We start from the raw sequence: 22,621 nt of genomic DNA, 5'->3' as shown, positions 1-22,621 counted from the left end.
GGTCATTTGTGCAGTCCTGTGGTACTTGTGCTCGAGCTAAGCCTTGCTGTTCTCGTGCCAGCGGGTTGCTCTTGCCCTTGCCTGTCCCGAAGAGACCTTGGACACACATCTCTATGGATTTCATTTCGGATCTTCCGGTGTCTCAGGGCATGTCTGTCATCTGGGTGATATGTGATCGTTTCTCCAAGATGGTCCATCTGGTTCCTTTGCCCAAACTGCCTTCCTCTTCTGATCTGGTTCCTGTGTTCTTCCAGAACGTGGTTCGTTTGCACGGCATTCCTGAGAATATTGTGTCGGACAGAGGATCCCAGTTTGTTTCCAGGTTCTGGCGATACTTTTGTGGTAGGATGGGCATAGATTTGTCGTTTTCGTCCGCTTTTCATCCACAGACTAACGGTCAAACGGAACGAACTAATCAGACTCTGGAGACGTATTTGAGGTGTTTTGTCTCTTCTGATCAGGATGATTGGGTGACCTTCTTGCCGTTGGCTGAATTTGCCCTTAATAATCGGGCTAGTTCTGCCACCTTGGTTTCGCCATTTTTCTGCAACTCTGGTTTCCACCCTCGTTTTTCCTCGGGACATGTGGAGCCTTCTGACTGTCCTGGGGTGGATTCTGTGGTGGATAGGTTGCAGCGGATCTGGAATCATGTGGTTGACAACTTGAAGTTGTCACAGGAGAAGGCTCAGCGTTTTGCCAACCGCCGCCGCGGTGTGGGTCCCCGACTTCGCATTGGGGATTTGGTATGGCTGTCTTCTCGATTTGTTCCTATGAAGGTCTCCTCTCCCAAATTTAAGCCTCGATTTATTGGTCCTTACAAGATATTGGAGATCCTTAATCCTGTATCTTTTCGCCTGGATCTTCCGGTGTCGTTTGCCATTCACAACGTATTTCATAGGTCCTTGTTGCGGCGGTACGTTGTGCCTGTGGTTCCTTCTGCTGAGCCTCCTGCTCCGGTGTTGGTTGAGGGCGAGTTGGAGTACGTGGTGGAGAAGATCTTAGACTCTCGTGACTCCAGGCGGAGGCTTCAGTACCTGGTCAAGTGGAAGGGCTATGGTCAGGAGGATAATTCCTGGGTGGTCGCCTCTGATGTGCATGCGGCCGATTTAGTTCGTGCCTTTCACGCCGCTCATCCTGATCGCCCTGGTGGTCTTGGTGAGGGTTCGGTGACCCCTCACTAAGGGGGGGGGTACTGTTGTGAATTTACTTTTTGGCTCCCTCTAGTGGCTACTAGGGATTTGACTCTGGGTATGTCTGTCATTCCTTTTATGCTCACCTGGGTCGTTAGGTCAGGGGTGTTGCTATATAAGCTCCCTGGACCTTCAGTTCAATGCCTGGCAACGTTGATATCTGAGCTAATCTGTAGTGCTCTTGTCTACTGATCCTGGTTCCTGCTTGATTAAGCTAAGTCTGTTTTTTTGCTTTTTGCAATTCGTTTTTGTTTGCATTTTCTGTCCAGCTTGTATATAATCTGTATCCTGACCTTGCTGGAAGCTCTAGGGCGGCTGGTATTCTCCCCCCGGGCCGTTAGGGGGTTCTTGAATCTCCAGCGTGGATTTTTTGATAGGGTTTTTGTTGACCATATAAGTTATCTTACTATATTCTGCTATTAGTAAGTGGGCCTCTCTTTGCTAAACCTAGTTCATCTCTGTGTTTGTCATTTCCTCTTACCTCACCGTTAATATTTGTGGGGGGCTTGTATCCTACTTTTGGGGTCTTTTCTCTGGAGGCAAGAGAGGTCTTTGTTTTCCTCTTCTAGGGGTAGTTAGCTCTCCGGCTGGTGCGAGACATCTAGCGACCAACGTAGGCATGTTCCCCGGCTACTTCTAGGATTGGCGTTAGGAGTAGATATATGGTCAACCCAGTTACCACTGCCCTATGAGCTGGATTTTTGTACTTTGCAGACTTGCTGATATCTCTGAGACCCTCGCCATTGGGGTCATAACACTCCTCGTCCTGTACTGAACAGTCAAATGGTACCGCTCATTACAGTAATGAATATGCAGCTCAACCTCCCATAGGGGTGGAGCCGCATATTAATTACTGTAATGAGCGATAACTGTGACCGCTCAGTACAGGAAGAAGCTGCCGGCGCCGGGGAAGCAGGGACTGTACCGCGCCAGGAGCAGGTGAGTATAACGGGGAGGGGAGTGCAGCACGATATTCACCTGCTCCTCGTTCCAGCGCTGCTCCGTCTTCAGAAGTGACGCTGAGGTCAGAGGGCGCGGTGACGTAGTTAGTGCGCGCCCTCTGCCTGAACGTCAGTGCTGAAGATGGAGCGGCGGCTGGAACGAGGATCAGGTGAATATTGAACATACCGGGGGCCTGTTGTGAAATTGGATTCTGGGCTCCCCCGGTGGCCACTTGTGGAATTGAACTTGTGTGCATCATCCCCTCTGTTCACCTGCTCCTATCAGGATGTGGGAGTCGCTATATAACCTTGCTCCTCTGTCAGTTTCTTGCCGGTCAACAATGTAATCAGAAGCCTTCTGTGCTTGTTCCTGCTACTAGACAACTCCCAGCTAAGTTGGACTTTTGTCCTTGTGTGTTTTTGCATTTTGTTCCTGTTCACAGCTGCTGTTTCGTTACTGTGTCTGGAAAGCTCTTGTGATCGGAAATTGCCACTCTGGTGTTATGAGTTAATGCTAGAGTCTTAAAGGAATTTCTGGATGGTGTTTTGATAGGGTTTTCTGCTGACCATGAAAGTGTCCTTTCTGTCTTCCTGCTATCTAGAAAGCGGACCTCGATTTTGCTAAACCTATTTTCATACTACGTTTGTCATTTCATCTAAAATCACCGCCAATATATGTGGGGGCCTCTGTCTGCCTTTTGGGAAAATTTCTCTAGAGGTGAGCCAGGACTGTCTTTTCCTCTGCTAGGATTAGGTAGTTCTCCGGCTGGCGCTGGGCATCTAGGGTTAAAAAACGTAGGCATGCTACCCGGCCACTTCTAGTTGTGCGGCAGGTTTAGTTCATGGTCAGTATAGTTTCCATCTTCCAAGAGCTAGTTCTCATATATGCTGGGCTATGTTCTCTCGCCATTGAGAATCATGACAGTTTGACCGGACCAAAAAAGGGTTAAATTACTGGCTGAGAAAGGAGAGAAAAAAGAAGTCTGCTACAATTTTTTTTTTTTTTTTTTTTTTTTCCTCTAGTTCTGAGTGTGCTCTTAATTGAATCACTTGCTAGTCTGCCTATACTGCAGCCTTCCTCTCTTTCTCTCCTTCTAATCCTTGAATGGCTCTGTGTTCACCTGTTTCAAATGGATCTTCAGAGTGTAGCTACAGGTTTGAATAATCTCGCCACAAAGGTACAAAATTTGCAAGATTTTGTTGTTCATGCACCTATGTCTGAGCCTAGAATTCCTTTGCCTGAATTCTTCTCGGGGAATAGATCTCACTTTCAAAATTTTAAAAATAATTGCAAATTGTTTTTGTCCCTGAAGTCTCGCTCTGCCGGAGACCCTGCACAGCAGGTCAGGATTGTAATTTCCTTGCTCCGGGGCGACCCTCAAGACTGGGCTTTTGCATTGGCACCAGGGGATCCTGCGTTGCTCAATGTGGATGCGTTTTTTCTGGCCTTGGGGTTGCTTTATGAGGAACCTCATTTAGAGCTTCAGGCGGAAAAGGCCTTGATGTCCTTGTCTCAGGGGCAAGATGAAGCTGAAATATACTGCCAAAAATTCCGCAAATGGTCTGTGCTTACTCAGTGGAATGAGTGCGCCCTGGCGGCGATTTTCAGAGAAGGTCTCTCTGATGCCATTAAGGATGTTATGGTGGGGTTCCCTGTGCCTGCGAGTCTGAATGAGTCCATGACGATGGCTATTCAGATCGATAGGCGTCTGCGGGAGCGCAAACCTGTGCACCATTTGGCGGTGTCTACTGAGAAAACGCCAGAAAATATGCAATGTGATAGAATTCTGTCCAGAAGCGAGCGGCAGAATTTTAGACGAAAAAATGGGTTGTGCTTCTATTGTGGTGATTCAACTCATGTTATATCAGCATGCTTTAAGCGTACTAAGAAGCCTGACAAGTCTGTTTCAATTAGCACTTTACAGTCTAAGTTTATTCTATCTGTGACCCTGATTTGTTCTTTGTCATCTATTACCGCGGACGCCTATGTCGACTCTGGCGCTGCTTTGAGTCTTATGGATTGGTCCTTTGCCAAACGCTGTGGGTATGATTTGGAGCCACTGGAGGCTCTGATACCTCTGAAAGGGATTGACTCCACCCCATTGTGCTAGTAATAAACCACAATACTGGACACAAGTGACTATGCGTGTTAATCCGGATCACCAGGAGGTTATTCGCTTTCTGGTGCTGTATAATCTACATGATGTTTTGGTGCTGGGATTGCCATGGCTGCAATCTCATAACCCAGTCCTCGACTGGAGAGCTATGTCTGTGTTAAGCTGGGGATGTAAAGGAACTCATGGGGACGTACCTTTGGTTTCCATTTCATCATCTATTCCCTCTGAGATTCCTGAATTCTTGTCTGACTTTCGTGACGTTTTTGAAGAACCCAAGGTTGGTTCACTACCTCCGCACCGGGAGTGCGATTGTGCCATAGACTTGATTCCGGGTAGTAAATACCCTAAGGGTCGTTTATTTAATCTGTCTGTGCCTGAACACGCGGCTATGCGAGAATATATAAAGGAGTCCTTGGAAAAGGGACATATTCGTCCTTCGTCATCTCCCTTAGGAGCCGGTTTTTTCTTTGTGTCTAAGAAAGACGGCTCTTTGAGGCCATGTATTGATTATCGACTTTTGAATAAAATCACGGTTAAATATCAATATCCGTTACCACTGCTTACTGATTTGTTTGCTCGTATAAAGGGGGCCAAGTGGTTCTCTAAGATTGATCTCCGTGGGGCGTATAATTTGGTGCGAATCAAGCAGGGGGATGAGTGGAAAACCGCATTTAATACGCCCGAGGGCCATTTTGAGTATTTGGTGATGCCTTTTGGTCTTTCAAATGCCCCTTCAGTCTTCCAGTCCTTTATGCATGACATTTTCCGCGATTATTTGGATAAATTTATGATTGTTTATCTGGATGATATTCTGATTTTTTCGGATGACTGGGACTCTCATGTCCAGCAGGTCAGGAGGGTTTTTCAGGTTTTGCGGTCTAATTCCTTGTGTGTGAAGGGTTCTAAGTGTGTTTTTGGGGTTCAAAAGATTTCTTTCTTGGGATACATTTTTTCCCCCTCTTCCATCGAGATGGATCCTGTCAAGGTTCAGGCTATTGGTGATTGGACGCAACCCTCTTCTCTTAAGAGTCTTCAGAAATTTTTGGGCTTTGCTAACTTTTATCGTCGATTTATTGCTGGTTTTTCTGATGTTGTAAAACCATTGACTGATTTGACTAAGAAGGGTGCTGATGTTGCTGATTGGTCCCCTGATGCTGTGGAGGCCTTTCGGGAGCTCAAGCGCCGCTTTTCTTCCGCCCCAGTGTTGCGTCAGCCTGATGTTGCTCTTCCTTTTCAGGTTGAGGTCGACGCTTCTGAAATCGGAGCTGGGGCGGTGTTGTCGCAGAGAAGTTCCGACTGCTCCGTGATGAGACCTTGTGCTTTTTTTTTTCCCGTAAATTTTCGCCCGCCGAGCGGAATTATGATATTGGGAATCGGGAGCTTTTGGCCATGAAGTGGGCTTTTGAGGAGTGGCGTCACTGGCTTGAGGGGGCCAGACATCAGGTGGTGGTATTGACTGACCACAAAAATTTAATTTACCTTGAGTCTGCCAGGCGCCTGAATCCTAGACAGGCGCGCTGGTCGTTGTTTTTCTCTCGGTTTAATTTTGTGGTGTCGTACCTACCGGGTTCTAAGAATGTTAAGGCGGATGCCCTTTCTAGGAGTTTTGAGCCTGACTCCCCTGGTAATTCTGAGCCCACAGGTATCCTTAAAGATGGAGTGATATTGTCTGCCGTTTCTCCAGACCTGCGGCGGGCCTTGCAGGAGTTTCAGGCGGATAGACCTGATCGTTGCCCACCTGGTAGACTGTTTGTTCCTGATGATTGGACCAGTAGAGTCATCTCTGAGGTTCATTCTTCTGCGTTGGCAGGTCATCCTGGAATCTTTGGTACCAGGGATTTGGTGGCAAGGTCCTTCTGGTGGCCTTCCCTGTCTCGAGATGTGCGAGGCTTTGTGCAGTCTTGTGACGTTTGTGCTCGGGCCAAGCCTTGTTGTTCTCGGGCTAGTGGATTGTTGTTGCCCTTGCCTATCCCAAAGAGGCCTTGGACGCACATCTCGATGGATTTTATTTCGGATCTGCCTGTTTCTCAGAAGATGTCTGTCATCTGGGTGGTGTGTGACCGTTTCTCTAAGATGGTCCATCTGGTTCCCTTGCCTAAGTTGCCTTCTTCTTCCGAGTTGGTTCCTCTGTTTTTTCAAAATGTTGTTCGTTTGCATGGTATTCCTGAGAATATCGTTTCTGACAGAGGGACCCAATTCGTGTCTAGATTTTGGCGGGCATTCTGTGCTAGGATGGGCATAGATTTGTCTTTTTCGTCTGCTTTCCATCCTCAGACTAATGGCCAGACCGAGCGGACTAATCAGACCTTGGAGACATATTTGAGGTGTTTTGTGTCTGCGGATCAGGATGATTGGGTTGCTTTTTTGCCTTTGGCGGAGTTCGCCCTCAATAATCGGGCCAGCTCTGCCACCTTGGTGTCCCCGTTTTTCTGTAATTTGGGGTTTCATCCTCGATTTTCCTCCGGTCAAGTGGAATCTTCGGATTGTCCTGGAGTGGATGCTGTGGTGGAGAGGTTGCATCAGATTTGGGGGCAGGTGGTGGACAATTTGAAGTTGTCCCAGGAGAAGACTCAGCTTTTTGCCAACCGCCGTCGTCGTGTTGGTCCTCGGCTTTGTGTTGGGGACTTGGTGTGGTTGTCTTCTCGTTTTGTCCCTATGAGGGTTTCTTCTCCTAAGTTTAAGCCTCGGTTCATCGGCCCGTACAAGATATTGGAGATTCTTAACCCTGTGTCCTTCCGTTTGGACCTCCCTGCATCCTTTTCGATTCATAATGTTTTTCATCGGTCATTGTTGCGCAGGTATGAGGTACCGGTTGTGCCTTCCGTTGAGCCTCCTGCTCCGGTGTTGGTTGAGGGGGAGTTGGAGTACGTTGTGGAAAAGATCTTAGACTCTCGTGTTTCCAGACGGAGACTCCAGTATCTGGTCAAATGGAAGGGATACGGTCAGGAGGATAATTCTTGGGTCACTGCCTCTGATGTTCATGCCTCCGATCTTGTCCGTGCCTTTCATAGGGCTCGTCCTGATCGCCCTGGTGGTTCTGGTGAGGGTTCGGTGCCCCCTCCTTGAGGGGGGGGTACTGTTGTGAAATTGGATTCTGGGCTCCCCCGGTGGCCACTTGTGGAATTGAACTTGTGTGCATCATCCCCTCTGTTCACCTGCTCCTATCAGGATGTGGGAGTCGCTATATAACCTTGCTCCTCTGTCAGTTTCTTGCCGGTCAACAATGTAATCAGAAGCCTTCTGTGCTTGTTCCTGCTACTAGACAACTCCCAGCTAAGTTGGACTTTTGTCCTTGTGTGTTTTTGCATTTTGTTCCTGTTCACAGCTGCTGTTTCGTTACTGTGTCTGGAAAGCTCTTGTGATCGGAAATTGCCACTCTGGTGTTATGAGTTAATGCTAGAGTCTTAAAGGAATTTCTGGATGGTGTTTTGATAGGGTTTTCTGCTGACCATGAAAGTGTCCTTTCTGTCTTCCTGCTATCTAGAAAGCGGACCTCGATTTTGCTAAACCTATTTTCATACTACGTTTGTCATTTCATCTAAAATCACTGCCAATATATGTGGGGGCCTCTGTCTGCCTTTTGGGAAAATTTCTCTAGAGGTGAGCCAGGACTGTCTTTTCCTCTGCTAGGATTAGGTAGTTCTCCGGCTGGCGCTGGGCATCTAGGGTTAAAAAACGTAGGCATGCTACCCGGCCACTTCTAGTTGTGCGGCAGGTTTAGTTCATGGTCAGTATAGTTTCCATCTTCCAAGAGCTAGTTCTCATATATGCTGGGCTATGTTCTCTCGCCATTGAGAATCATGACAGGGCCTGAGCGATGGAGAGGTGAGTATGTGATTTTTTTTTTATTTATCGCAGCAACAGCAAATGGGGCAAGTGTCTGCATGGGGCCATAACGTTTGTGCAGCACTATAACGGGGCAAGTGTCTGTATGGAGCATCATATGGGGCCATAACCTTTGTGCAGCACTATATGGGACAATTGTCTGTATGGAGCATTTTATGGGGCCATAACGTTTGTGCAGCACTATAACGGGGCAAGTGTCTGTATGGAGCATCTTATGGGGCCATAACATTTGTGCAGCACTATAATGGGGCAAGTGTCTGTATGGGGCCCATAATCAATGTTTGTGCAGCACTATATGGGGCAAGTGTCTATATAGAGCATCTTATGGGGCCATAACGTTTGTGCAGCACTATATGGGGCAAATATCTTTATGGAGCATCTTATGGGGCCATAATCAACTTTTCTGCAGCACTATATGGGGCAAATGTCTCTATGGAGCATCTTATGGGGCCATAATCAACGTTTCTGCAGCACTATATTGGGCAAGTGTGTCTATGGAGCATCTTATGGGGCCATTATTAACCTTTATGCAGGGTATATGGGGCTCCTGATTCAATATGGATATTCAAAAACACAACCTACTGATGTCTCAATTAATTTTACTTTTATTGGTATCTATTTTAACATTATGGGGATTCAGGAATGTACCTTGGCTTGGTCATACAGTTTCAATAGAGTTAAGGTTCAAATGGGGGAGGTTTGGGGGGGGAAGCGCCAAACTGATCCTTTGCCCCGGGGTGCAGGAAAGGCTAGATACACCTCTGAGTCAATCCAGCCGGCAGGATGCCTCTCCTGTCACCAAGACTCGTGGTGGCCTCTTTATCCAGCATGGCCATCGCCAGCCCACACAGCCAGGAGATCAGGCAAAGATGAGCAGAAAACCTCTAGGTAAGTACCAGAAGGGGAAGATCAGCAGCATGCTTACCACAACATGATTGCTGAAGCATGCTGCCTTATTTTGATTTTGCTGTTCGGCATGAGAATACCCCTTTAATGCAGGCTATGTATGAAAGCAGGGGGATTGTTGACTGACTACAGGGTTATTCCCACCAACCATCTCTGCAGAACTGAGGTATTGGCTTTGCTGAACTAAAGTGGTAGTCAACCAGCTTCTACAGAACCTCTTTATCAGGTCTTCAGAAAGGGGGGTTTTGGGATTAGCCCTCACAGAACACTCTGCCAGTATACAAAAGAATGGAGCAGCAGATAAAAGTGGTATGCCCATTCCTCAGATTAGGCCAAGAATTTGAGCCCATTGACTTGCATTGGGCAAATCGAGTGCTATGTAGTGGTTTTGCTGGTGACTACCGCCGCGGTTTTAAACTGCTGCGATAATCGCCGGCAAAACCGCTAGTCTGAAAGAGACCTGACAGTTGCATGTCCCATGTAGCCATGCTCCCTAGAGTCCATCCACAAGTTCTGCTACTAAGGCGAAACAACCTTCTTATTAGCCACTGAAATCCTGCATCACATGGAGCCTGCTGCTGGGAACTTGGATGGGACTTTTCACACAGAAGTGAAGTTGCTGGAAGGGGTTCTCCATTGGAAAAGAAGATCAGTCCAACAGGTACTATAACATAGTAAAACTTGGTTTTTTTTTTAGAGTTACACTTTAACTGTATAAATTAAAACTGTTAAACAAGAAACATAAACGGTATAGAGGGGGAAGGGTTAGAGAAAAAGAGGAAAGAAAAGAAAAATTGCAGGTGTTAGTTTGAATTATTTTACAGCTAAATATGTGACCATCAACTAAAATTCAATGCTGTAGGCGATGCCTCTCAGATAATCTATCAAGCTTCTATTGTTAAAATTTGCACAATGCGTTTAACATTTGCTGAAATTGCAGCGTATTTTTTGTTTCTTAAAGTGGTGGGATTTCCTGCTATTATCTGAATAATTTCTAAACTGTGGAGCTCTTGCTGATGTTTCAGACAGTTAATCAACCGGTATATATTTGGGAAAAGAGTACCACATGTTTCTTGAAAGCTATGGTGCCATCCTTCAACACCATTATTTGTTCGCTGTTGATCATTTAATGTTCGTTCATACATATTCCAAAATTCAACTGGAAACAAAGGTGCCTGACGTCCTCTGCGAGTCATTTGACCAATATAGGTATCTTCAAAATAGTTGGCAATGGGTATGACTTCTTGTGGAAAGTCAGGATTTTCCACTAACTCTTCAAATGAAGGCACAACATTCTGTGTTGGTAGAAAGGCAAGGGCAGGTATCATGCATATCCAACGAGCAAATTCATGGTCACTTTTATATTGCACCTTGAGTCCTTCATTTTGAACTTTACGCCAAACTGACTGTGATAGGTGGAAGAAGCAACTGGTCTTCTTGAGGTTGAGGAATTCATTCTCAAATGCCTGGATTGCAGCTAGTTCAAAATCCAACATCAGGTTGTGTGGCTGCAGTCCAGGTTGCATGTTCTTCAGCTCCTGTAGCAATCTCTGGTATGTTGAACGGCTCTTGTCCGTCAGCAAGGCGCACACTACAGGAACAACAAGGCCGTGGTGGACTACATGATTTGTATAAAATTGCTTGAACAGGGATAGTGTAGTGGAAAAAATGCCATCAGCAAACCACTCTTTACTTTGGGCCAGTAGATGGAGATTGTCTCTTGTTCCAAATATCAAGATATGCCTGTGTCCACTCCCTAATTAAAAGTGAAAGTATTAGTACAGGAAATAATGAGAGACAAAATAAAAAGTAACAAGTAGCAGACAGAGAATTTCGGGATGAATTCACAATAAATTTTCCAAATCAGAAGCATCCGTTGTTCATATCTCACATTAAAAACTCACATTTTGCTTCAGATTTTCTGATTTTATAACAGAAACATAAAACTGAAGCAAAATCTGGTGTGAAGGGGCTAAGCAATATTTGTTTCTACGACATGTATTGTCCCAGTGGAAAATGATATATTCCTGTTTAAAAATGCTTCCAAGCTTCAATAATGTCACATTTTCAAAGTCGTGAAAGGATTAACGGCAGCAAAAACTAGAAAAATGCAGAATTCCATGATAATAAAAGGTTTACATCAGGAAAAGCGAGCAAACATGTAAGAAGTATTTGTGAAAAAAACCCATAGTAACTCAATGGCTCATTAGGTTGGGGTCATATGCAGCGTGAATGTCTAAATCCCATCCACATGCTGATGAAAAAATGCACAGTTAAAAAAAATGACATGCAGTACAGCAGTGGCGTACCTACCATGAAGGCAGGGGACGCCACTGCCCCCAGGCCGTCAGGGGGCCTGCCGCCAAGGGGTGTAATGCACCCATGAACAGCAGGCCCCCTGGATCTACCAAGGTCTGGTACAGTAGGTGCCTGTCACCTACTGGAGTATGGCAAGGATAAAGGAATACTCACCGCCTGCTGCTGCGCTGCTTTCCTCACTCTGCTTTGATGCAGATGCTGAGACTTAAGAGATCACATGATTGCATACATCATTCCAGGTCCTGTATCAAAGCAGAGAAATGCAGCGTGTGGCAGCAGGTGGTGAATATTACTTAACCCCCTGCCATGCTCCGGTAGGTGACAGGCACCTACCGGATCATGGTGTACCCTCTTCCCAGCACTAATTCAGCATTGGAACTTCATTTCAGGCTGTTGGCAGGGGGCGTGGCTAAAGGGGCAGGGCATCACGGAGGAAGGGGGGCCCAGGCCCCTTCAATACTTTGCTATGGGGCCAGGGGCAAGCTACTTTTGTCACTGCATGTGAATGTATACTGCTATTATGCAAAGAAGATTCCAGCCATTCAGACAAGGGGCTAAAATCCTGCACTAAAACCTGCACCTAAATCCATAGAGCTAAATAGAGATTTTGGTGTAGAATTATCTACACCAGAATAGCTGTAGATCTACAGTTGTGGACAATCCACAGAGGTTAGTAGACATGTTAATGAATCATAGAATCAGAATCATAGAATGTTAGAGTTGGAATGGACCTTCTGGGTCATCTGGTCCAGCCCCCTGCTCAAAGCAAGATTCACTAAATCATCCCAGACAGGTGTCTGTCCAGCCTCTGTTTGAAGACTTCAATTGAAGGAGAACTCACCACCTCTTGTGGCAGCTTGTTCCACTCATTGATCACCCTCACTGTCAAAAAGTTTGTTCTAATATCTATTCTGTGTCTCATCCCATTCAGTTTCATCCCATTGCTTCTAGTCTTTCCTTGTGCAAATGAGAATAAAGATGATCCTTCTACAATGTGACATCCCTTGAGATATTTGTAAACAGCTATTAAGTCTCATCTGTCTTCTTTTTTGCAATCTAAACATTCCTAAATCCTGTAAACGTTCCTCATAGGACATGGTTTGCAGACCAGTCACCATTCTGGACGCTCTTCTCTGAACTTGCTCCAGTTTGTTGATGTCTTTTTTTAAATGTGGTGCCCAAAACTGGACACAGTATTCCAGATGAGGTCTGACCCAAGAATAGTAGAATCCTTAAAGGGAACCTGTCACCCCCAAAATCGAAGGTGAGCTAAGCCCACTGGCATCAGGGGCTTATCTACAGCATTCTGGAATGCTGTAGATAAGCCCCCGATGTATCCTGAAAAATGAGAAAAAGAGTTTAGATTATACTCACCCAGGGGCGGTCCCGCTACAATGGGCGGCACGGTCCGGGGCCTCCCATCTTCTTACGATGACGTCCTCTTCTTGTCTTCATGCTGCGGCTCCAGCGCAGGTGTACTTTGACTGCCCTGTTGAGGGCAGAGCAAAGTACTGCAGTGCGCAGGCGCCGGGCCTCTCTGACCTTTCCCTCTGAGCTAGTCTAATGTAACTTGCAGGATACCTGACATGAAAAATGTTACATCTGCAACAAAACTTGCAAACAAGCAGGTCAGTGCTGGGTCAGGTAAAAGTTCACAAAATGTTTTGATTTTAGAGTGGTTTATATTCCCCACCTAAATCAGGCCTCATTCACACTACATTTTTTTAATCCGTTTATTTTTTCCGTGTTATGTTTTTTTGTGGAGCACTCTGTACAGTACTTTTGTGGCATGTGGATTGATGACGGATGGGAATTCATGAACCACAGGGACAAACTGGCAAAAATTCCAAACACAAAATTCTGGGGGCAAAACAGGGTACAAACATCCAGGGGCGAACTGCTGGGGGCGAAACATTGATGACAGACGGGAATTCATGAACCACAAGGGTACAAACATCCGGTGGCGAACTGCCGAGGGCGAACTGCTGGGGCAGAACATTGATGATGAAAGGGAATTCATGAACCACAAGGGTACACACATCCGGGGGCGAACTGCCAGGGGCAAACTGCTGGGGGCGAAACATTGATGACGGACAGGAATTCATGAACCACAAGGGTACAAACATCGGGGGACAAACTGCTGGAGGTGAAATATTGATGATGGACGAGAATTCATGAGCCACAAGGGTAGAAACATCCGGGGGCGAACTGCCGGGGGCGAACTGCTGGGGGCGAAACATTGATGACAGACGGGAATTCATGAGCCACAAGAGTACAAACATCCGGGGGCAAACTGCCAGGGGGGAACTGCTGGGGGGCAAAATATTGATGGCGGACGGGAATTCATGAACCACAAGGGTACAAACATCCGGGGGTGAACTGCCAGGGGTGAAACATTGATGACGGACAGGAAATCATGAACCACAAGGGTACAAACATCCGGGGGCGAACTGCTGGGGGTGAAATATTGATAATGGATGGGAATTCATGAACCACAAGGGTAGAAACATCCGGGGGTGAACTGCCGGGGTGAAACATTCGGGGTCCAAATGCTGGGGAAACATTGATGACGGACGGGAATTCATGAACCACAAGGGTACAAGCATCCGGGGGTGAACTGCCGGGGTGAAACATTCGGGGTCCAAATGCTGGGGAAACATTGATGACGGACGGGAATTCATGAACCACAAGGGTACAAGCATCCGGGCAAACTGCTGGGGGCAAAACATTGATGATGGACGGGAATTCATAAACCACAAGGGTACAAATATTCGGGGGTGAACTGCTGGGGGCGAAACATCCAGGGGCCAAATGCTGGGGAAACATTGATGACGGATGGGAATTCATGAACCACAAGAGTGCAAACATCTGGGGCGAACTGCCGGGGGCTAAACATCCAGGGGCGAACTGCCTGGGGGCCAAACACTGGGGCCGAAATGTGCGGGGGCAAAATATACCCAGGGGCGAACTGCTGGGGGCGAACTGCTGGGGGTGAAATGTGCGGGGGTGAAACATCCTGTTGGCCAAATTCTGGGGACGAAATGTGCGGGGGCGAAATGTACCCAGGGGTAAACTGCTGGGGGCGAACTGCTGGGGGCGAAACATCCAAATGCCACAACTATCATTCCTGACTCCCCATACACAGAAGTGCTCAGTTCGGCCAAGCACACCTGTGTTCTATATGAGTCTCCTCTACCACCATCTTATTTCCAGGGAAAACAAAACGATTGGCTGTTGAAAATCCAATAGACTAGATCCTTTTTTCCTCTGACAACTTCTGTCAGAGGAGGTTTGAGAGGCCCCCATACACACTAGACCAGTGATGGGCAACCTTTTGAGCTCGGTGTGTCAAAATTCGCCAAAAAACCGAGCATAACTTGGGTGGTGTGTCACCTTGATAAAAAAACTATTTTGCGACATGTATAGTTTAAATAACAAATATGTATAATTAGAATTAACTTACCTGCTTAGTGACTTCTTTGTTCATCTGTCAGTTGGTTTCTTTTGTTGGTCTTGCTATTATTTAACTTGTGTGGGGTGCCGTGAACTAAGATAAGTGAGGGGGAGGGGGAATTCTTCCAGTGATGGCGAACCTGTGGCACTCCAGCTGTTGCAAAACTACAATTCCCATCATGTCTTTACAGCCAAAGCCTTTGCTTTGAATGGCCAGCCATGATGGGAATTGTAGTTTTGCAACAGCTGGACTGCCACAGGTTCGCCATCACTGATGCCTCCCTCTCACTTATCTCAGTAATGGCCAATGACACCCCACAGTTCACTGGATGATGGTTGCTGTAGTAGTCACAGGGCCTGAGTCCAGACAGCTATCACAGGGCCTGAGTCCAGACAGCAATCACAGGGCCTGAGTCCAGACAGCTATCACAGGGCCTGAGTCCAGACAGCTATCACAGGGCCTGAGTCCAGACAGCAATCACAGGGCCTGAGTCCAGACAGCTATCACAGGGCCTGAGTCCAGACAGCTATCACAGGGCCTGAGTCCAGACAGCAATCACAGGGCCTGAGTCCAGACAGCAATCACAGGGCCTGAGTCCAGACAGCTATCACAGGGCCTGAGTCCAGACAGCTATCACAGGGCCTGAGTCCAGACAGCTATCACAGGGCCTGAGTCCAGACAGCAATCACAGGGCCTGAGTCCAGACAGCTATCACAGGGCCTGAGTCCAGACAGCTATCACAGGGCCTGAGTCCAGACAGCAATCACAGGGCCTGAGTCCAGACAGCTATCACAGGGCCTGAGTCCAGACAGCTATCACAGGGCCTGAGTCCAGACAGCTATCACAGGGCCTGAGTCCAGACAGCAATCACAGGGCCTGAGTCCAGACAGCTATCACAGGGCCTGAGTCCAGACAGCTATCACAGGGCCTGAGTCCAGACAGCAATCACAGGGCCTGAGTCCAGACAGCTATCACAGGGCCTGAGTCCAGACAGCTATCACAGGGCCTGAGTCCAGACAGCAATCACAGGGCCTGAGTCCAGACAGCAATCACAGGGCCTGAGTCCAGACAGCAATCACAGGGCCTGAGTCCAGACAGCAATCACAGGGCCTGAGTCCAGACAGCTATCACAGGGCCTGAGTCCAGACAGCTATCACAGGGCCTGAGTCCAGACAGCTATCACAGGGCCTGAGTCCAGACAGCTATCACAGGGCCTGAGTCCAGACAGATATCACAGGGCCTGAGTCCAGACAGCAATCACAGGGCCTGAGTCCAGACAGCTATCACAGGGCCTGAGTCCAGACAGCTATCACAGGGCCTGAGTCCAGACAGCAATCACAGGGCCTGAGTCCAGACAGCTATCACAGGGCCTGAGTCCAGACAGCTATCACAGGGCCTGAGTCCAGACAGCTATCACAGGGCCTGAGTCCAGACAGCAATCACAGGGCCTGAGTCCAGACAGCTATCACAGGGCCTGAGTCCAGACAGCTATCACAGGGCCTGAGTCCAGACAGCAATCACAGGGCCTGAGTCCAGACAGCTATCACAGGGCCTGAGTCCAGACAGCAATCACAGGGCCTGAGTCCAGACAGCTATCACAGGGCCTGAGTCCAGACAGCTATCACAGGGCCTGAGTCCAGACAGCAATCACAGGGCCTGAGTCCAGACAGCTATCACAGGGCCTGAGTCCAGACAGCTATCACAGGGCCTGAGTCCAGACAGCAATCACAGGGCCTGAGTCCAGACAGCAATCACAGGGCCTGAGTCCAGACAGCTATCACAGGGCCTGAGTCCAGACAGCTATCACAGGGCCTGAGTCCAGACAGCTATCACAGGGCCTGAGTCCAGACAGCAATCACAGGGCCTGAGTCCAGACAGCAATCTCCTCAGGCCTCAGAAGTGCAGCCTGGGACTTCTGGTCGGCGCAGCAGGGAGCAGCGCAATGTCGCCCAAACAACACAGATCCGACGCAGAGGCCTGGGACTTCCGGGAGCTGCGCCTAGCCTACCGGAAGTCCCAGGCCTAGACGCTCTGCACCGGAGCTCTGTTGTTTGGACCCACAGACCTCCTGCATGGCATCCGATCCGATAAAAAATCGGATCGGATGCCATTGTTTAGTATTCCGATACCGCAAGTATCGGGTATCGGCCGATATTTGCTGTATCGGAATTCCGATACCGAGATCCGATACTTTTGTGGTATCGGGTATCGGTATCGAAACATTAATGTGTGTAAAATAAAGAATTAAAATAAAAAATATTGCTATACTCACCTGTCCGACGCAGCCTGGACGTCCGCGAGGGAACCGGCAGCGTTGTTTGCTTAAAAATCGCGGTTTTCCTTCCTTACTTGAAGTCCCGGCTTGTGATTGGTTGCGTGCCGCCCATGTGACCGAGACGCGACCAATCACAGCAAGCCGTGACGTAATTTTAGGTCCTTCAGGATTTTAAAATTACGTTCCGGCGTTGTGATTGGTTGCGTGCGGTCACATGGGCGACGCAACCAATCACAACGCCGGAACGTAATTTTAAAATCCTGAAGGACCTAAAATTACGTCACGGCTTGCTGTGATTGGTCGCGTCTCGGTCACATGGGCGGCACGCAACCAATCACAAGCCGGGACTTCAAGTAAGGAAGGAAAACCGCGATTTTTAAGCAAACAACGCTGCCGGTTCCCTCGCGGACGTCCAGGCTGCGTCGGACAGGTGAGTATAGCAATATTTTTTATTTTAATTCTTTATTTTACATATTAATATGGTTCCCAGGGCCTGAAGGAGAGTTTCCTCTCCTTCAGACCCTGGGAAAGAAGCAATTTCTATGGGGCCGCGGCCGGCGGCCGGCGTGTCACTGAAAATGACTACGCGTGTCAGCACTGACACGCGTGTCATAGGTTCGCCATCACTGCACTAGACTGTAGGCTGATCCCACAGATAATGGCCGGCTTGGCTGACATCCTATTCCTGAATCGTATACTATCTTTGGCTATGTGCACACCTCAGGATTTCTTGCAGAAATTTCTGACAAAAAACAGACATTTCTACCTGAAATCCGCATGCCTTTTTTTTGCGTTTTTTTGCGCAGTTTTTATGCGCTTTTTGCGCATTTTTCGCGCTTCTTTTCGTGTTTTTTCCCAATGCATTACATAGTGGGAAAAACGCAAAAAATCCGCAAAATTAATAAACATGCTGCTTTTTTTTTACTGCGGTGAGTTTTTTTCTCGGAAAAAAACGCATCATGTGCACAAAAATTGCGGAATGCATTTTAAATGATAGGATGCATATGTATGCGTTTTTTATACGTTTTTATCTCGAAAAAAAGCGAAAATTCCTGAACGTGTGCACATACCCTTAACAAATGCACTGTGCATTGGTTTTGGCAAAAGAGGACTTTGCTTCAAAGTACCGTAACTGATTCTTCAGCAATGTCGGGTTGCATCAGCTGCTTTACAAAATGACAGATTGCCTTGAGTGGATGATCAAGAAGATCATAGGCCCTGGGCTGTTCCCCACATTTTGTTTTTATGGAACTGTTGGTGGTTTCCCTTGTACTTATCGGAATGTGCACATTATAGATTCAGACTGAAGGCAGCAAAGCCATGAAGGAGCACAATTAGTAAAGAAAGCAAACCAGAATATGTGGTAAATCTTAGATTTCTCAAAGTCCCCCTCTTTTCCACTGGTGACAGTTTCACAATCCCCTGGTATTTTGTCAAACTTCAGGTTTGTCACCTGGAATTGCTTCCATCAGTTTTTACGGAGGTTCCAGTGATGCTGAGCATTTCTTGCTGCTTTGCCTTTACTCTGCGTCCATCTCATCCCAAACTATTTAAATTGGGTTGCTTTTGGGTGATTGTAAAGGCCATGTCATCTGACGCAGCCTCCATCCCATAGTCTGAAGTTGTGTTTTGGGTCACCTGGAATTGCTTTTAATGAACATTTATGACTAGCCAAGAGTTAAGTAGTGAAATCAAGCACCCACCTTCAGAAAGAGTTTATGACCATCAGATGTGTTTTGCAGAGGCAGTCTTGGTGCACAGCTCCATACAATGCTGAGCCCTATTGTAAAACTGTTGTAAGTTAAAATATCTCAAGAACCAGTCAACTAAGACAAACAGCAATCCATCATCACTTTAAGACTTGAAGGTGGGTCAATTTAGAAAATGAGTAGTACATTGAAGGTATCCTCAAATGCAGTCATGAAATCCCAGGAAAGAAATGCTGAGGATTGCCTTTGCTGCAGAGAATAAATTACCAGTCCCAGAAACCACAAACTGACAACACCTCAGATAACAGCCTTCATAAATAATGCACAAACATCAGGTAGCAGATACATGTCCACATCAGCTGTCCAGAGTCTATATGATCGAATTGCTGCAATGAAGCCACTACTGAGGACTACAAAGGAGAAGGTACCTGTTTGGGCCAAGCAACACAAGGACTGCACGTTAGATTAGTGGAAATATATACTGTAGTTTGATGAGTCAAAATGTGAGATTTTTTGGTACCAAATGCCTTGTCTTTGTGAGACACAGAAAACCTGAGTAGATGGTTTGTAAATGTGTGGTTCTTATAATCAAACATGGAAGCGGCGGGGTGGGATGAGAGTGCACTTAGTGATATATTCAAAATTAAAGACACACTGTCCAAGCATGGCTACTATATCATTCCACAGCGACATGTTATCCATCTAATTTGCATTTAGTGGGACCATAATTTGTGTTGCATTAGGACAATGACCCAAAACCCTCCCAGCCTATGTAAGGGCTACAAGACCAAAAAGGAGAGGAATGGACATGACAAGGCTTCAAGTATCACTCGACCTCAGCCCATTTGAGATGGTTTGGGACAGATAATAAGCCAAGTGTTCAGCACCTCTGGGAGCTCCTTCAAAATTGTTGAAATCCATACCAGGTGATTCCTGATGAAGCTGCTCTAGAGAATGTAAATGGGGTGTAAAGCCATCATCAGTGTAAAATGGGAGTATTTTGAACAATCCAAGAGTTAACATAAATTTTGGTTTGTTTCACATGTTTCTCTACTCTTGCTTTCACGTGTTCCTTCATGCATTTTTGGCTCCAGTCTGAATCTACAATATACACATTGCAATATGAACATGGCAAACCACTGCATGAAAATTGTGTCCAAACTAGTTTTCACGACTCATTTTGTGGAAGTCATGACAGCTCTGGTTCTGCTTTAATTTAAACGTGGTTTTTCCTTTTGGGCCAGCAACAGTTACTGTCAGTTTCCTTGCTGGCAGCTGCTGTGTTTGCTGGTCAGCTGATGAGTGTGGTGACCACTCCCTCCATCCTTTAACTAGTCACTTGATGCATCAGCTGACTGTTGGTTATAGAGTTTTTCTCTGGAGACCAGCCGAGGAGTTGAGAGCTCTCTGGTGCTAGTGTGGATCAGCTGCTTGAGGTCCTGGTTCCGTATCTTCTGCTGTATAGAGCTTGCAGCAGAAGCTTGAAAGCTAAGTTTTCTTGTTCCCTGTCTTTGTCTGTCTCGTGTTTGTCACTAACCCCTGTGTTTACACCATCTGCAGTGATGAGGCTAGTGTCCTTGCCGGCCAGTGCACTAGCCAGGGTATAGTGAGGTGACAGCTGGGGACTAGGCACGTGACGGCAGCGGGGGGAAGGACCCGCATAGGGCATTAGGGGAGCTTAGGGATAGGCACAGGCTGTGTTACAAGGTGCCCCATCCCTCGTTCCCTATTGGTACGGTCTTTGTCTCCTTTTTTCCATCCCCGTCGTTAGTGTTTGTTGTGCCGTCCGCTAGACTGACACTTGTGGGTCGTGACAGTAGTTTTGTTTCTGGTTCTTTTTTGCTACCATTCACAATGTGCATAAAACCTTGCCCCCTTTCCATTCTCTGCCAGCGGGGAGAGGTCTTGAAAGTGGAAATTGTCACAAGGTTTATGTTGCTCTTTCTGAAGAACTGAGACAGGAGTCCTCCAAATGACATCAGTGCTTGTTCTGTAGAGTCCTCCATATTCCTGAGCTGTAGGCTTCCCTGAGCTGTGGGCAGTCTACTGTATGTGCCACTGTAGAATTGTTCTCCTCTTGCAATGCAATTCCTCTATATAACATCTTCCAGTTTCTGTGCAAATTTATATTACTATGTGTACACAAGTCCAGAAGAGACACAAGCAATTCATTATTGCAATTGCACCTTGTTTTGCCTAGTTTTTGGTGTTTTTTTTGCCTCTTTTTCATTTACAAATTATTATTGCGCCTTTTTAAAAGTCTATGTTATAGGTGTTCAACTTGTTTTTTATGTTCATTATTGTGGGTTTGATGTTTCCAGATGTTTTCGCTGATTCATCAATTGCAACTTTTTAAAAAGTCCAAAAATTTTGAGAAAAACAATGCACTCCACTTCCCTCTGGGGTAATTTTATGTACTTCTATCATTTTTTCTGCACATTTTGTGCCATTTTAACGTAACATGTAACTTCTTGCAGTTAAAAGTTGCAAAAAAGGTTAACAACAAAAGTAAAGAACATTTTTGATTTGCTCAAAAATCATGAACCACGTGAGCTCTCGTCCATGAAATAATGGCACAATGCAAATTCATGACCCCATAGGTACCTAGTAGCTGAATGTTCTTTATCATGAGTTTCATTCTAATTTGCTCATTTACATTTTATATTACATATTAACATTTTATATCGTCTCGTTTAGTGAATATTTACTTATAACCATGAACTGGAATGAATTGTAGGGATTGATTAATAAAGGTAAACAGATCCTGGATGTGAATGGCATCATTACAATCTTGTAGTCATGGAGCTTTGGTCATTAAGCTCTTGATCATGTACTATACACTCTAAAAATTCAAGGAGCCCTCGGTGCCCAATGTCCCGACAAGCTGGCTCGAGTGCGGCCATATTCTCAGTGTAAATGGTTAGAAAGCTGGCGTCAGGGGATGTGTTCGGACCATGTGCTCAGTGACATTTTATTTTATGGCTCAGCAGATTCTCAGGTAAGATGTTTTATTGCTCTGCTCTTCCATGTATAATGCATTAGATTCTGAGCTCAGTGCAGTGACAGGATCACCTTCTGGTGCCTCCTGGTGGGTCATATCTAAAACTTCTATCCAAAGCACGGTGGATGTGGCTTACTGGTCTCCATTTGAACTTGTCTTCTTCTGCCCCTCAGGTCTCTGCTGACAGATGGATTTCCCTCTACCGGACTTGCCCTACGAGGCTGCCTTCCTCAGAGCGTTCTTACTCAATTCCAGCCTAAATGGCAGTTTCTTCAATGGGACAGGAGACAGGTTTCTACCACTGGGTATCCAAGTCACCATCGTCGTGGTGTATCTGATTGTCTGTGTGGTGGGCCTGGTGGGCAACTGTGCCGTAATGTACGTCATTATTAGGTAAGACATTCAATGTTTCTAGCTATAGAATGCCAAATTGTGTAATTATTCCAATAAAATGCTCTTACCATTGTCCATCAGATGTGAAATTGATGCCCTACAATGACAGGACATTCATGTTGATGAAATGCATAGTGGTATTACTGTGAGGAGTATTTTTTTGCGTTTACATGTAATGTTGAGATGACTTGTATAGTGGTAGATTTCTTAGTTGTGACTTGCTTGTTTGCCAATTGAGCTAAAACTGTAGACAGATAAGTCTATACGTTGGTTCATAACCTGGTACCCATCGACGCATGACACTATACACTCTGACCCTATACAGTGCTAAACCTTCAAGTCCTTAGAGGACCATATTATGTGTCTCTAAGCACTTACATGGACAGACATCTGTCTGAGATGGTTTGTGAATCCTGCCTTGAGCAGGCGGCTGGACACAATGACCATGGAGGTCCCTTCCAACTATGATT

At 46.5% G+C, this 22,621-nt stretch overlaps 1 protein-coding gene across 1 annotated transcript in view; it reads left to right on the top strand.

The window, feature by feature from the left end:
• OPRL1 (opioid related nociceptin receptor 1) overlaps positions 1-22,621 on the top strand; it is a 155,233-nt gene that overhangs the window by 14,834 nt on the left and 117,778 nt on the right. The window contains exon 2 of the mRNA XM_077252956.1: positions 21,932-22,151. Coding sequence (XP_077109071.1) covers positions 21,946-22,151 — 206 coding nt within the window. The 5' untranslated portion in view covers positions 21,932-21,945. The remainder of the gene's footprint in view (positions 1-21,931; positions 22,152-22,621) is intronic.

The sequence above is a fragment of the Ranitomeya variabilis genome, chromosome 4 (genome assembly GCF_051348905.1).
Source record: "Ranitomeya variabilis isolate aRanVar5 chromosome 4, aRanVar5.hap1, whole genome shotgun sequence".
NCBI lineage: Eukaryota > Metazoa > Chordata > Amphibia > Anura > Dendrobatidae > Ranitomeya > Ranitomeya variabilis.
This window is presented reverse-complemented; position numbering and strand designations above follow the sequence as displayed.